Source organism: Rhea pennata, chromosome 4, assembly GCF_028389875.1.
Source record: "Rhea pennata isolate bPtePen1 chromosome 4, bPtePen1.pri, whole genome shotgun sequence".
Lineage (NCBI taxonomy): Eukaryota > Metazoa > Chordata > Aves > Rheiformes > Rheidae > Rhea > Rhea pennata.
Genome location: NC_084666.1, coordinates 72,159,054 through 72,173,961, shown reverse-complemented (window position 1 = coordinate 72,173,961; position 14,908 = coordinate 72,159,054). Strand labels below are relative to the sequence as shown.

Here is a 14,908-nt window from a genome sequence, read left to right as displayed (position 1 = left end):
GTTTATAAAAGCAGAACTAAGAGGTAGGAGACATTTCAAATTTATCAATAAAGACACAATTACAGTTGCATGGCTACATGGTCCTCCAGACAACCAATTCCTGGTTTTTGTTCCTGTCTCTCAGATTCCTTCCTCAAAACATAGACCCAGACAGCGGCCTGGAAAAGAATCTGGCATATTCACATGCAGAATAACCACAATACTGGCTCTAAGAACTTATAAAAATATATACATATACAAAATAATGAACTTAGTCTTATCATTACTTCTTTGTGATCTACTTTGATCTGATACAGAAAAGCTCGGTCAGAGTTTTTCTAGACAACTCAGTCAAAACAAACTTTAACTTTGGAGGCAATTTTATAGTCCACTCAATTTCAACATTCACTATGTTTTCTTCCAGAAGGAGATAATCCCACAAATGTCTTTCTCTGGAAGAGTTCTTTTTGAGGACTTTAAGAAAAGTAAGTTTCCCGCCCTTAGTTGCCTCATAGAGACTCTAAAAGGGACTCGATATGTTTAAACTCCCAAATGCTTTCATGGTCTTTACTTGTGCTGATCTTCCTCCAGTAGAGGATGGTACTTCATACTGCTGCAAATACATCCACCACTACTTCTCTGCACTAATGCTCACATATCATGCAGCAGCCGTACAGGCATTACAGTAATGACAGCCAGCATTACTGTAGTGCCAGACAAGTGCTACTAAAATCAAAAGGAAGGAAATACCATGTTGAAAAATGCAACACACACACAGAAGACAAAGCACTGGATCCTGATAATTCCACTCCATTAAATTTAGAGGATAGAGAAAAAAGGGGGAAAAAAAAAGTCTGTGAAAAGCAATGAAGTAATATCCATTTACAGCCAAAACCAGATTCTGCTGCATTTTAATCCCTATAACCCATGACCTCCCTGTCCGGGCACTTAAAAAAAAAAAAAAAAAAAAAGAAAGAAAAACACACACAAAAAAAACACCCACAATCAAACAAACAGTATGTTCATTGTTTCTTAGTACTAATAAGAAATGGCTTAGTTTACAAATGCTGAAAACATGGCAAAGCATATCCAGTGGTTTAGGTTGATTTGTGGGTCAAAGGCTTATTGATAGCTTTGGCAGCAACATCTTTCTTGTTGCTTATTATGGAATGACAGTGGCATAATCAAATGTAGCTATTTCTCTGCATAAAACAAGCAGTTTTATTCTGCCATTTTTTTTTTTAATATTGGACAATACAGAAGGTACTGTATTCAGAAGCAAAGCACTGAGACTAACCAACAACAGGCTGGAGCTAAGGTAAAATAAGCCTGAAAAATTAGGTGAGAATATTGTCAAGATCTGATAGGGTAGATGAAACAGTTTAACAGCCAGTCTTGGGCATGAAAGCATACTACCACACTTGTAAGTCTTAAGCTACCTTCTGCTGCACAAACACATCTAGTATTTTATCCTTTTTAAAAGACTATGTCACAGAACATATACACTATAAGAGGAGGCAGTGACCCACAGGCTCTCCTTACCACAGTTCTCTGTTGCCATGAGGAGAGCCTAAAACCAAAGCAAGCCTTAACAGAAAACTACTAAAAACATCAGGCATCTTTTCAAGATTAAAAACTAGGCCACATTACATATGCACAAACCCTCCCCTGAAAGTGATCCTTGTTCCATCACTGGTCTCATTCGACAAATGTAAAGAACTAATTGCATAGGTTCACTTACATTACAAACACAAACAGGGAAGGACAAACAAGGGAAAACAACTATGTCATAAAAGCAAACAATTAGGCAGCAATTAAGACCGGACATCCATTGCCATGTAGGATACACAACTTCCACACTGAACACTGCTTCTCTTCAGGTGTTCTTTTCTTCATTCTAAACTAATGCTTCTTTATGGAGAAGGAATCACCAGCGAGTATCAGAAAGGAGCAATCACCCAGTTCATCAACTACACATTCCCCTAAAGAGAATACTGGTGGCAAAAGTTTTTCAAATGCAATTCCAAGCTCAAGTATCTTGCAGCCTGAACATGGTTTGCACAGCTCTGTTATTCTGAGGAAGATTCGTTCATCTTGTAATACAAGGAGCCAGGAGTCAGCATAAGCGCAGGTTTGCAGCCCTCCACCACCAACCCTAACTATAAGGCAGCAGCAGTCATGCATTGCTGGCTACAATTCATTTGCATTTCATCATATGCAAATTTCATCAACTATTTTTAAGTGTATGTCAGTTTACCATGACAAGCACACATTCCCTCAAAATCATCAGGAAAGGAAAAAAAAAACCCACTGAATCACTGATGAGGGAATGGCAAGAACTTATTGCCTAGGAGTCATCTTATAATTATAAGTGGGAATGCATGCACAAAACCAAAGTCTGAAGGACAGGGTTGATGACACAGCTAGTTTGATTGCTAGCTAGCAGCAAAAAAAGGAACCCTCCTCCCCTTCTTTTGCTATGTCCACACACTCCTGCTGCTTTCATAACTCCACTACCAACTCTCATCTCATTCCAGTGAGCCAATACAAGTTAACTAGCACAATTAGCAAAAAAAAAAAAAAAAAAAAAAAAAAAAACCCTTACCAAAAAAGAAAAATCAATAGTTTTCTGCCGGTAGTTTTCAGTTTTCTGCTGGTTTAGCTTCCTCAGCTGACTCATTAGAAGTATGACAAGTGCCTCAGTGAACTTAACCCCATCAACAAACTGAACCATAAAAAACTTTCTGAGGTCTTCAGGGAAGATAAATGAGGATGGAAGCAGACCGACAAGTACTTTAAAAGGCCTTCTTCAAGACTGCCTGAGAATTTGAAAATGAATTGTACTACACACAGCACAAGGGGGAACTCAAACACTTCTATTTAACTTTTAATGCTGTATTCATTGCCATGGTTTCCAAAAGCTTTCTAGTCCATAGAGTTCCCTTCCCTTAAAGTGAGAGACTAGCAGAGCTACAAGCCATAGGGCAAATCTCTTGACAGCAAGTCTTTCAAAATAGGAATTAAATACAAACTTAATGGTACTATTGGACTGACACAGGTTTGAAAAATATTAAACACAGACTTCAGGTAAGACCATACATTTCTACAGACAGTAATTTCATTAATGCTTTAAGCAGTTTTAAAAAATCTTTACAGTTCTTCCTGTGAAGTTCAGTATCCCAGCTGATTCCATATAACCTCTGCCTCCAAGGAATCCTCCTGTCTCTTCAAAACTCAAAATTTCTGTTATCTAAACTTAAAAAAAAAAAAAAAAGAAAGAAAAAAAAAGAAGAAAAAAAAAGAAAACTTGCGCAGGACAGAAACAGATAAAGCAGATTTTCCAGCTATAAGCCAACAGTTTTCTATACTTTCCTTATTTTCAAATTTTTCCTCCAAGTCCCACCAAGCACTGCAAAGAAAACTTCCCAAAAACCCCACAGCAGATAGGTCATTGGACAACTGCTTCAAGCACCACCTTGAAACAGTTTATTGGAAGGACAGGAGCCATCCTTTGTCTTACACACCACAGGCAGCCGAAGTGAAGAACTTGCAGAGGCAGAGAACCAAGTTGGCAGTAAGTTAGCAGTTCTCTCTCCAGCCTACCCATAGGCAAACGCAGAGACCTTCATGGCCAGTAATGTTCCAGAAGAGAACCGAATACATCCCCAACAGTACTAGTTAAACAGAAGTGGCAAGGAAACAGATTTTTGTGGCAAGCAACTTTGTCCTCAAATACAAATGCAGCTCGGACACTAGTATTACACCAGTGAAGCCATGAATGGAGGAATACATCATACTCTAATGTAAACAAACAAACAAACCCCCAAAAAACGAAAACACTTGACCATAATAAGCGTAAAGCCAGTCTTCTTAAAAATACAGCAAGCAAAAATATCTGACTATTTGACAAGTGCACACCCCCCTTTCTAGCAGTTTGTAAATGCCTACACTTTAATTTTCAAAGACCAAAATTCCAGTTTAGAAGTGCCTGTGGGAGTCCCTGATAAAGAGGAAATAAATACCACATCTCCAACTTTAACTACAGAAAACAAGGAGTACTCACAAAGGACTCAGTTGCTCTCCAGCTAGGATTGCCATTAAATAGTTCTGTAAGGCTGAAGAATACTGCCCACTTCAAAAAATGGTTTTCATTTAATAAGAAGCAGAAAGTCAACCCCTAGGAAAGCTGAAAAAGGAGATCATGATGTTCTTCAAGAGCAGGAGCAGACTGGGAAAGTAGGAGGGCTATCATGTCTGTCATTCCAGAAACAAGCACACCAAATTTGATTTTGATATTAATCTGCAATAGATGTAAGGAAAAAGGAATGCCCCACTGCACCTTCTGCATATACTTATACGCACAGAAAATGTGCTTTTCATTTAAAAAAATAACCCACATGCACCGCCAGAAGAAACTGCTAGGCTTTGCTTATCCAAAACTGAGAAATAAAAGGGTGAGATCCTTGCAAGCATATCTTTCCCCCATTTGGTTTACAATTCACCTTCACATTGATTCGTAAGTGTCCATACCCCAAATTAACAAGTTACTGATCTGCACCCTTATATACTGTTTCCTTCAGCTCCTAGCCTTCACAAGTCTCATCAGTTATGACTGCTTGCATGAATCCAATTTCAAGATTCCTTAAACTCCATACACTGGAAGTTTATGACAGCGATGTACGAAATATGAAGAGGGTTTTTATTTTCTCTCTTTTTTTAAAAAGAAAATACAATTCTATGATCTTCAACAATAAAACTTTTTTTTCCTTTAAAAATAAATGATTTTCATGTAGCTTCTTTTTTACGTAAGTTTTACCAGTGTAGGATAACGCAAGCATGTTACCATATGGCACGCCTACCAGAACTATCTTTAATTTCTTCCTTGGAGATGTAAGCTACAGTACCTGCAACTATGCTGTAATTTCCTTTTAGAGAGAAATTGTCAAGCTGAAATTTTTGGAACTGAAGAAGTTTTCCAGTGCTTTTTTTCCTTTTCTTCTTTTTTTAAACCTCTGGATATCCTATTTAAACGTTGCTGATGTTTATAAAAAGTGTTTTCAAAAAAGAAGAAAAAGATCATAAAGACAAAATGCTGATGCTGAAAATAACAACTGCTGTCAAAATCAAATTCCATTAATTCAGTGATTCCTCTCAAAGACAGTCTTCTTCTAATGTTATCCATTAGCAAGAAAAGACAATGGTTTCACTTGATTTTTTTTTTCTCTGCATGTAGCTTTATATTTCATGGGCCCTAGCAACAGAAAAGAATAGCAATGGATTTGTCTGCAGACAAGGACCATGCAATGGGCTTTCGAGGGGGGCCCCAAGCACCCTGTGCAAATGTTATCTGAGCACAATTGCCCTGTTATTTGACTGCAAACAAGTCTGTAAGAGGAACACGGCTTCTGCTACTGTACTTGACTGTCAAACTGACAAACTACAGCTAAGTTACTGATGATAAACCTGTGTGACAGGTTCACTGCAATTCAGAAAATATTTGTAGTAGGTACTAATACCTTAACCTGGTGCATCTTTGTTATGAGCTTGCAACTGTGTTCGCAAAAAGACAACAGTACCACTGCAGTAGAGAAAACATGGACAAAGAAATGACTTTGTTACTCCACACCCTGGAAACTCTGCCTACTACAAAAAAAAATTTTTTTTTTGCAGCCTAGAATGCAAATGTGAGCTAAGTCTGTTAAAGTGTAAACATATACAACCACTATCATTGAATGACTCAATGAAGATAACATGAAACTGGAGTTGGAGAAAAGGTCATACTAACTTTCCAGATACTTAGATACTTAGAAATAATAATAATAAAAAAAAAACTTGCCAGTAAGTAAGAGAAAGCTTCCCCTACTCCCCTGAGGCCTAATAGGCATCTTTAAAAATTATTTTCTAAATTGATTTCGAGACTACAGATGAGCAAATCAGGTGCTGTCCACCAAACTCTACAAGTAAAGAGCTAAAACAGCTGTGCCAACACTTCTAGCTTTGCCATGCAATAACTTCAGTTTTGCTCTCTATTTTTCAACCAGCAGGACTACTTGGAACAATGGACGCAAGACTGAAGGTTTGCTTTCCTGGATTTCAGAAGGGTCTGGAAAAAGAAACAAAAATCTGATTATTGCCTTTGACTGACTGAAGAGTTTCATGCTTTTCAGTTACCAGTTAGCCAAACGCCATGGATCGTAAGGCTCCCTAATTTGCAAACCAAACTCCCAGGGCACCATGGTACTAGAAATCCTGTCCCCCTCCTTTGTTGCAGCAGCTGAGAATTATGGAGGGGGACAGCTGGGCTTCTCATTAGGAGCATGGCGCCTGAATCTATGCACAGTCATTTGTATCTGCCTCCAACTAGCAGCCTCAACCTCCCAGCTGCGAGGTGTCTTTCCTCTCTTGGGATGAGACACTACCAGTGCAATTACAGGCAAGCTGGTTTGCTCTGGCAGAGTTAAAAGACAAACGCAACAGAGAAATCCACAGTGGAGCGAGCATTTTTCTCCATGAAATTACAACTTACCAGAACACTCCAGTTCCCAAGATAAAGCATCTTTACTAAAAGCATTTCTCTCCATGAAAATACAACTTACCAGAACACTTCAGTTCCCAAGATAAAGCATCTTTACTAAAAGCAGGCTGCACATACATCTGGTGGTTATCAGTATAAGCCTTTAACAACCATCAGATATTACAGCACCAGTCCTGCGAACTGCACACACTCAACTCCAAACATACAAGTCCACACAGCAGAGCAAAGGCCTTAATGGAGCCTCGCTCTGCAAGGGTGCCTTTTCCAGCTGCTTGGATCTCCCTTCCTTCCCTAGAGCACATCTTCACTTTAATTAATAGGTCACTGAACTGGTTTACGTTAATTGTCATAAGGACCTCATCTTTGTTCCCAAGGGGAGGGACCAAAGTTCATTCAGTTGTCATCTATGAAGCAAAAGAACAAAATCTAAGGTTCTGCACACACCTAAATTGTCACCAACTCCTCCGGGAGCCTGATACACTGCAGTAACACTTGCCCTCCCGATAGCGATATCCATCCCGCCAGTCATCTCCACCTGCCTCGGTCTCTCTGCCTATCCCAGATGCAAGTCTGCCGGCTGCACACAGATTGCCCAAACCTAGAATTAACTTTTGAACACCACTGCTCACTAAGGCTGCATTAACGCCATCCATTTTCCACCTCCCTCCCGCAGATAACAGCACGATGGGCAGCGTTTTTGGCCCACACTGTGTTTGCTATGATTAAAAAAAAAAAAGAAGAAGAAGAACAAGACTCCAGCAAATCAGTGCTTTTGTCCCAAAGACTGCTTCGGAGAGCTTTCACCTTCCTAAGGAGCCAAAACCTGCGTGGCCGTGTGGCCACAACACCTTTCGGGCGCGCCGCCGGCAAGGCCTCCCGCCCCCCAGTGACACGGGCTTGCGCTCAGCGCCCGGCTGCCTCCCTGTTAATCGCGCAAACGGTGCTCAAACCCCCGCTCCCGCTAACGGCCGCGTCCTCCAAACGCCCTCGCGGCCCGCGGCGGCCGCTAACGGGCGGCGCGCGGGGCAGCGGCCGTTGGGGGCGTGCGCGCGGGGCAGCGGCCGTTAACGGGCGGCGCACGGGGCAGCGGCAGTTGGGGGCGTGCGCGCGGGGCAGCGGCCGTTAACGGGCGGCGCGCGGGGCAGCGGCCGTTAACGGGCGGCGCTAGAGGCGCCGTCCCGCGGCGGGGCCGGGACACAAAGGGAGCGGGCAGGGCGGGCCGGTCGGGAAAGGGCTGCCGGGGCGCGGCCGCGTCCCTCGGCCGGCCGGGACGGGGCAGAGGAAGGGGAAGGAGAAGGGAAACGAAGGCAGAGGAGAAAGCGGGGCCCCTTCGCCTCGCCTCGCCTCGCCTCCCGCCGCCGCGGGCCTTCGGCGGCTACTCACAACAAGAAGCTCATGGCGATGGCGGCGGAGCGGGACCGGCAGCTGTCTCGGCTCGGCGCGGCTCCCAATGGCAGCGGCGGCGCAGGGCGGGCGTGTGCGGGGCGAGCGCCGCGGGGCGGGGACACGGCCCGCCACCGCCTCCCGCCGCCATCGCCCCCTGGGAGCCTCCTCTCGGGGCCTCAGCCGGCGGCAGAGCTCCCACGCCGGCATCCCCTTCTCTTCCCAACTCCCCCTTTTTCTCCCCAAACATCCCTCTCCCCCGTCAGCTCTCTCTGCTCCTCAGGTACTCTTCCTCCCCCCCCCCAAACTTCCCCTATCTGCCCCTTGGACACCCCCCCCCGAACATACCCTCCTCTGCCCCCAATGGCGCCTCTCGCCTGCAGGCAGCCCCTTCTGCCCCCAAACACCCTCCTCTGCCCCTCCGACCCTCCCCTCTAACATTCTCCTAGACTCCTCCCTTTCCCCCCAGAGGCCCCCTCCATGCCCCTCACTCCTCTCAAACGTACCCCCCTCCCTCTGATACCTTCCCTTCTCCCAAAGGCCCCCCTCTCCCTTGATAGCCCACACTTTTCAAATGTATCCTCCTCTCCCCACAAATACATCCTTCTCTCCTTAAACACCCCTCCCCAACATCCACCTCTGCACCCCGCAGTCATGGCCTGCAGCCCAGGCACCCACAGTCCCTCGGGTGCCCCAGCTCCCCCTCAGCACCTCCAAAGGAAGTCAGGGCCACAAGAAGCACGCTGAAGGTACAGCAGGACTCGGCCCTCGACCAGCCTCTGATTCCAGGTAAACCGCGGCACTGCTCTGGGCCACAGTGTCCCAGCTGTCACCTGAGGACACTTCATGGGCACTAATATAATATGAATAAGTGCAACAGCCTTGAGTGCTCCTGGCAACAAGATCCTTTCACTGTCTTCTCCTTCTTCATAGCCTGCCACAGGTCTTCTCAAAAGTGAGGAGTCCCAGTGCCTCTGATGTCTGCTTGTGTGGCCTGTTAGTGTTGATAGAGGTACATCACAGAAATGATGCTGTTTCTGCCCATGCAAAGCCTCAGTGCAAGCCCTTGGCAGGGCAGCTCCCCCAATTTTGCGTGGAGATATGTTCCCTGCTGTGACAGCCGCTGCTGGGCACAGTGTGAAAAGAGCCCTGTGGCTACTTATGAAGTGTCACAGGAGAGCCATGAGAAATGCCTGAGCAATAGTGCAGACTACCATACTCCAACCCCAAACTGCTTTGCTGACATCCTATGGAGCAAGCCTGAAGGATACACAAGCAGAACAGTTCGCGCTGCTTTAGCATTTCATGCAAGGGACTCACAACCCATGACCCCTTCCAAGTTTGCTTATAAAGTCAATAAATGACATTGCCCTCAGTTTATAGGTGCACCACAAAGGGGTGCAGCTACTTAATCCACAGATAACCAACAGTCACAAAAAGAAGTATCTTATCTTCTGCATTTCTGCCCTTTTCACATAGTTAGTCCTACCTGATTTTTTAAATACATAAAAATGACTTTCAGTATTTCAGAGGTATAAATGTTTGATTTGCAACCACTTTTTAACAAAGTTGGCAGACAATTAAGGAAGAACACACCTCTAAATAAAGATAGGGCCACTTGCAAGCAAGCTACTGAAGTTAAATCAATCAAGTCCTGCCTTCAAACTCTTGGCAAGTTTTCAACATTGCCTTCACCTCTGCCCTGAACTGCTCCGCATGCAAGGAGTGTAGGTTAAAAACTGTACATCCTCTCGTGTGTGGAAATTTCATATACGTAATAGTCAAAGAATATCATTTCAGCATACGAAGTTTTCAGAAAAAGTGCAACCACATCTTTTCTGGTAATGATAATCTGATAATCAATGAATATCTGATAACAATAATCAGTGTGAAGCACAATACATTCTTCTTAGATAAGAGGGCCATTCTCTTAAGCTCAAACTGAGGGTGCACAGCACATTTCAAAAGATGTCCAACAACCCTTTAAACACTAGGCAATAGCTGCAGCCTGTATTTTTTGGTTCTGGGGACTATGCTCTGGGAATTCTTACCTTCCAAATCAGGAATGATGGTCACAATTTTTTGTCTCAGATGATCAAGGGGAAACAAAGATAGACAGCAGCATCCAGAAGGCTCTAAAATTAAGCATTACATTCACATCAAACAAGGATCAAAACACTCTACTTAGCCATCTCCAATGGTTACTTCTTGACAGCAGAAGTTCGGATCCGAGGGAGTAATTTCATGTGAAAATCTATCTCCATTTAGGTCAGGTATGCCATAGGAAAGCTGAGTAACTTTCAAGTTTATTACTTGGCAAATTTAATATGTTGACACATACTAGGATTCCACAGTGTTAAGTTTCTGTATGGCAAGCTTGGGGTTTCTCTGGAGTATAATAGCTTACACTACAACAATGAAGGCCTCTGCCTTTCTCATGCTTTTCATGGCTGAAACTGCATTTTCTGTATTCTGGTTCTGTCCTCCAGGGTAAGTCATGGCAGGTCAATGTGATTCTAAATAAACAAAAATTATACAAGTGTTTTTAAGGCACTTTTAAAATCAAGTACTTTAGTGGGTAGTAAAGGTATAATTAAAATGCACTTCATGATGTTTGCAGTTTTCTCCTTGACCATATTAGTCAAGGCAGACATGAAATGGGTCTTAAGTGTGCCTTCTAACACTCTGAGTTTACAGGCTGTCAGACTAAGTTGGCCACATAAACCAAGTTCCAAAAATACTACTAATCTTTCTGGTGTATTCATGTTTGGACATGAATAACCTCCATTCTGTGTTCCCACCCATACACTTCCTTCTACCCACAGAATGTTTTATTTTAGCGGCAAGTTAAAATTAAATGTCTGTTACTGCAGGAGCCAGTAGGAAATACTTTGCCTGGGTTGTTGTCAGGAGAAATGATTACATAATGTGTATATTTTATGCCTCACATTACTATTGCTCTATTCATGATGGCTAAGGGTCACATGAAGACACTGGAGATATAAGGGACAGTCAGCATGCTGCAGTATTACATAAGAGCAGAACTGCTCAGTTGCTCCAGAAAAGGCATATTAGATGTACCAAAGACCTCACAACTGTCATTTTGGTTTATCTATTATACCATATAGCATAAAGAATTACTTTGAAAGGGCCCTAAAGCTGAAAGTTGGCAAAATGCTTTGCTTCTGAGTGGAAGTTTCCAGCTTCTGCAACAAAGATTATAACACAGCTCAATGAACACAGAAGATGCAAGCTGAAAAAAGTTCAGAAATTAAGATCAAAATGTTGGTTACATACTGAGATATATAGAAATGGAAATAAAACTTTGTTTAGAAATACAAATAATATAGTATGTACTGAGCTCTATAAACATTCTCCCCACATTCTACATTAAACTTATGGTACACATCAATTCTTTTATTGGATACTCATGTGTTAAGGTAAGGGATTTGATTTGCCAACAAAGACTACCTGGAAGACTAATGATATAATAGTAACGTAATATTTAAGTGTAGATAATGGCTAAAATCTATAGTACGTACCTGGAGAGTAATTCTTCTGAACAAAAATGCAATGCATGAAAAAATTACAGAAAATCCAAGGTATGATATGGGGGTCCTGAGAATCACCTTAATCCTGAAGCTGGGATAGTACAGCCCATCAGCTTTGTTATTACTGGATTGCAGGAAGACTAACAAACATGGCCTACTGTTGCCATCCATACTGTTTTGGTACTCAGATACGTGTCATTCAGTTAGAGCGTGGTGCTGCTAATGCCAAGGTCGTGGGTTCAATCCCCGTACGGGGCTATGCTGAGGTTGGACAAGATGATCTCCAGAGGTCCCTTCCAACCTTACCGTTCTGTGACATTTCTATGCCATTCCTGCAGCAGTGTTCTTACATATTAATAATAAACATCTCAGAAATAAATTAATTGGAAGACATGGTACAAAAATGTCCAGTGTTTGTGGCATGGGCACCTCCAGCAGGGGTAACATTCTACTTTTAACTTCATGTAATTTTTTTCTGTTTTCTGGAGGTTCACTCAGACTAAGCATATTATCTCCTGCTGAGAGGGTTGTAGATGAACAATTGTATAATGGGGTCCACTCTCAAGGAAAGCGATGGAAGCCCCTCTCTTTAAGTAACTTAAAAGCTAAATGAAGAATTTCACAATATACTGTGACAGAACATAAAGCCTCTATTTTGCTTGACAATAGATTGCACAATGATAAATAATGTACCCCAACAGAAATTAAGCCTTTTTTTTTTTTTTAGAATTAGGTTGGAGGAGGGTTTTTTTTCTCCACTTAAACAAAAGATGAGCTGATACAAAATTTTTTTAATAGTAGCCTGTTTAACAGTGGGTATTGAAAAAGGCAACATCCAAATAAATAAACTAACTTCTTGGTTAACAGCCGTGTGGAGGGGGACTTTCTGGAGTCCTTGTGTTTTTACTTAGTGTAACACATTTCTTCTAATAGGTAAATTTCATTAAACACCAGCTCTGAAAAATAAATACATGCAATTTCTATTGTCCTATGATGAACTTTTTCTGATCCTGTGCAGACAACTTCACTCCTCCCACACTTGCCGAGGAAGCCCAGAGGTTCCTGGAAAACTTTGATGTCGAGAGATGCCCAACAAAATGGTGCCCTCTAAAGGTAATTTGCGCAAGCTGAGAAGCCATGAGACAAAGAGCAATGCAATATTTCTCACAGTACTTGGAAACAGATATATTAAAGGCAAAATAGATGGAAGATATGTATATTTATCTTCATTTAAGAGAATCCTCCTTGCACCCTGCTTGGTTCAGAAACCTTCAAGAGCAAGTAATCTGCATGAAAAGCAAATGCATGTAACGCTCCTGTGGTCAGTAAGATTCGCTGGTTGAGTTATTCAGTGAATACTCTTATAGTACAAAAGCTAATTTAGATCAAAGATCAAGTTTTCAAGAGGAATGGTTATAACTATCTTAATTTTTTGCACCTAGAAAATGTACTTGCAAGAGAAACTTGACATTTCAACTATGAAAAACTTGAACCTGTACAACTTGATATATGTACCTTTAGCACAGACTTCAACATTCCTTTGAAAATGCATATAGCAATTTATTTTGAAAAATCTAAAGAAATTGAGACATAATGTTGTCAAGAGATGATGTTTTAATTAGCAAGGCAATAGTCTGTTGTATAAAAATTTGTTACATGGAATTGTTTATAAAAGCAAAAGCAGTAACGAGATGACTTTATAAAATAGACTATTTACCTAAGAAACATTCAAGACTTCTGGTAAATTAACGGGTTAGCAGCACTACCAGCTGAAAGACTTGTAGAGGAAAATTGCAGGGAATACCTTCTGTTGAAATCCCCAAGATGTGTTTTGACAGATACCCTGTGATGGCACACGACTGTCACCCTCTTCTGGTGATCTCAAGACTGGAACAATAGGAGAGTAGAAGGGGACAGTCTTCACTGTCGTGGCTGTCTCCCTCCCAAAGGCCCGGATCCGCAGTGCCAGGAAGGCATGCCACGTCCTCATCCCGAAGGATGGTCTGTTCAGATATCTGCCTAAATACTCTGGATCCGAGCCACCAGACTCTGCAGTGCTTCCGGCACTGCGTTTCTGGCTTATCTTATCTCTTCTTGCTCTTTTTCCTTCATTGTATTTTTTTTTTCTTCTCCCTTCAGCATGCTGTTGCCTTCTCAAAGCACGAGCTTACAACCAGAAAGGCCAGCTAATGCCAGTACCTGTCCCAGCCTCACAACAGTAGGAGTTTGCCAGCACTCAGCAAGCCGGGCCTGCATCAGCTTAGCAAGGAGACCTCAAGCACAAAGCTAGCACCAGAGATAGAAGCCGATGCTTGCTGGTTCTCCCCTTATCCTTCTCTCGTAGAGGTAGCAGTAACAGCAGAATGGTACTTCCAGACCATCTGAAAGTTTTATGTTTATTGCAAGCAGGTTAAGGCTGTACTTCTCTAACAAAACTGTCAGGCTGGGATGTCCGTGAGGGGAAGAAAATCAGCCTTCCTATGAAAATCTACAGTCCACAGGGGAGGAGTATAGAGTCTTGTCAAACTCCAGTCTTACTTAACAGCTCACTTTGCAAATATTGAGTTTTCTTTTCTTTTCTTTTCTGCATCTCTTGAGAAAAAAATGTAACAATTTTCCTGGTGATAGAAGTACTGAATGTGCAAAAGCCAGTAAAAACTTGTCATGAATCCCTGACCCATACATCTCTGTTTAATATAAAGCCAGCTAACAAGGATTTTATTTGTAACTCATTTCTTACAGAGGCTGGAACACCCTCTCCTCCACAGCACAGGCTGCATGCATCTTACTGTTGGGAGACCGTCCTTCTGCTTCTCCTGCTGCCGTCCCCCCACGTTCGGGGCACTGTTCCTCCTTCTCCTTGCACAGCGCCAGAGTTCTGCAGGTCAGACAGGAAACGTGGCCTAGGAAACAGGAGTGAGTAGCTGCGACTGGTGCGGAGGAGAGCAGGGTGGCCGGACAGTGCCGAGACAGGGAGACGCCATCCCTCTGGCCCCAGGCTGCTGCCAAAGTGTGTGGGGACGGGATGGGGCCTGAGCAGTTGCCCTGCCCTCCCTAGGAGATGGCCATGGGCTTCACATGGGGCAAGGCCGCCGTGGGGTGGGCAAGGCTGCTGCAGGGTGCGTGAGGCCACCGTGGGGCGCATGAGGCCACCGCGACTGGGCCGTGGACCAGGCCGGGCAGAGGCAGCCGCTTGCCTACAGCATGGCCCCCCACGGCCGGCCCCCCACAGCCCTCTCGCAGCCCCCCAAGCCCCGCTGTCCAGGCAGGGCCTGTCCCAGCCCCGCTTGCCCCGCACCCCTGCCCCCTTCACCCCTGCCCTAGCCCTTCTCACCCTATACCCCCGTCCCTCTGACCCCACACGCCTGCCCCAGCCCCGCTCGCCCCAGGCAGCCGCCAGACCCCCCGCGCCGGCTCCGCCCGGCGCCCGCGGCGGCTGCCGGGAAGAGGAGGCGGAGCC

General features: G+C 43.7%; 1 protein-coding gene and 1 long non-coding RNA gene across 3 annotated transcripts in view; one reads left to right on the top strand and one right to left on the bottom strand.

The window, feature by feature from the left end:
• The window catches only part of MOB1B (MOB kinase activator 1B), a 43,320-nt gene extending 35,363 nt beyond the window's left edge, over positions 1 to 7,957 (bottom strand). The window contains exon 1 of the mRNA XM_062574255.1: positions 7,898 to 7,957. Coding sequence (XP_062430239.1) covers positions 7,898 to 7,911 — 14 coding nt within the window. The 5' untranslated portion in view covers positions 7,912 to 7,957. The remainder of the gene's footprint in view (positions 1 to 7,897) is intronic.
• A 113-nt stretch (positions 7,958 to 8,070) lies between these two features.
• On the top strand, positions 8,071 to 14,848 carry LOC134139627 (uncharacterized). 2 transcript variants are annotated; one of them, XR_009958222.1, is made up of 4 exons: positions 8,071 to 8,686; positions 12,467 to 12,561; positions 14,191 to 14,364; positions 14,823 to 14,848. It is a non-coding gene; the product is annotated as an uncharacterized LOC134139627 (long non-coding RNA). The 2 variants fall into 2 exon arrangements; XR_009958221.1 differs by lacking the exon at positions 14,823 to 14,848 and having other exon boundaries at positions 14,191 to 14,813.
• The last annotated feature ends 60 nt before the right edge of the window (positions 14,849 to 14,908 follow it).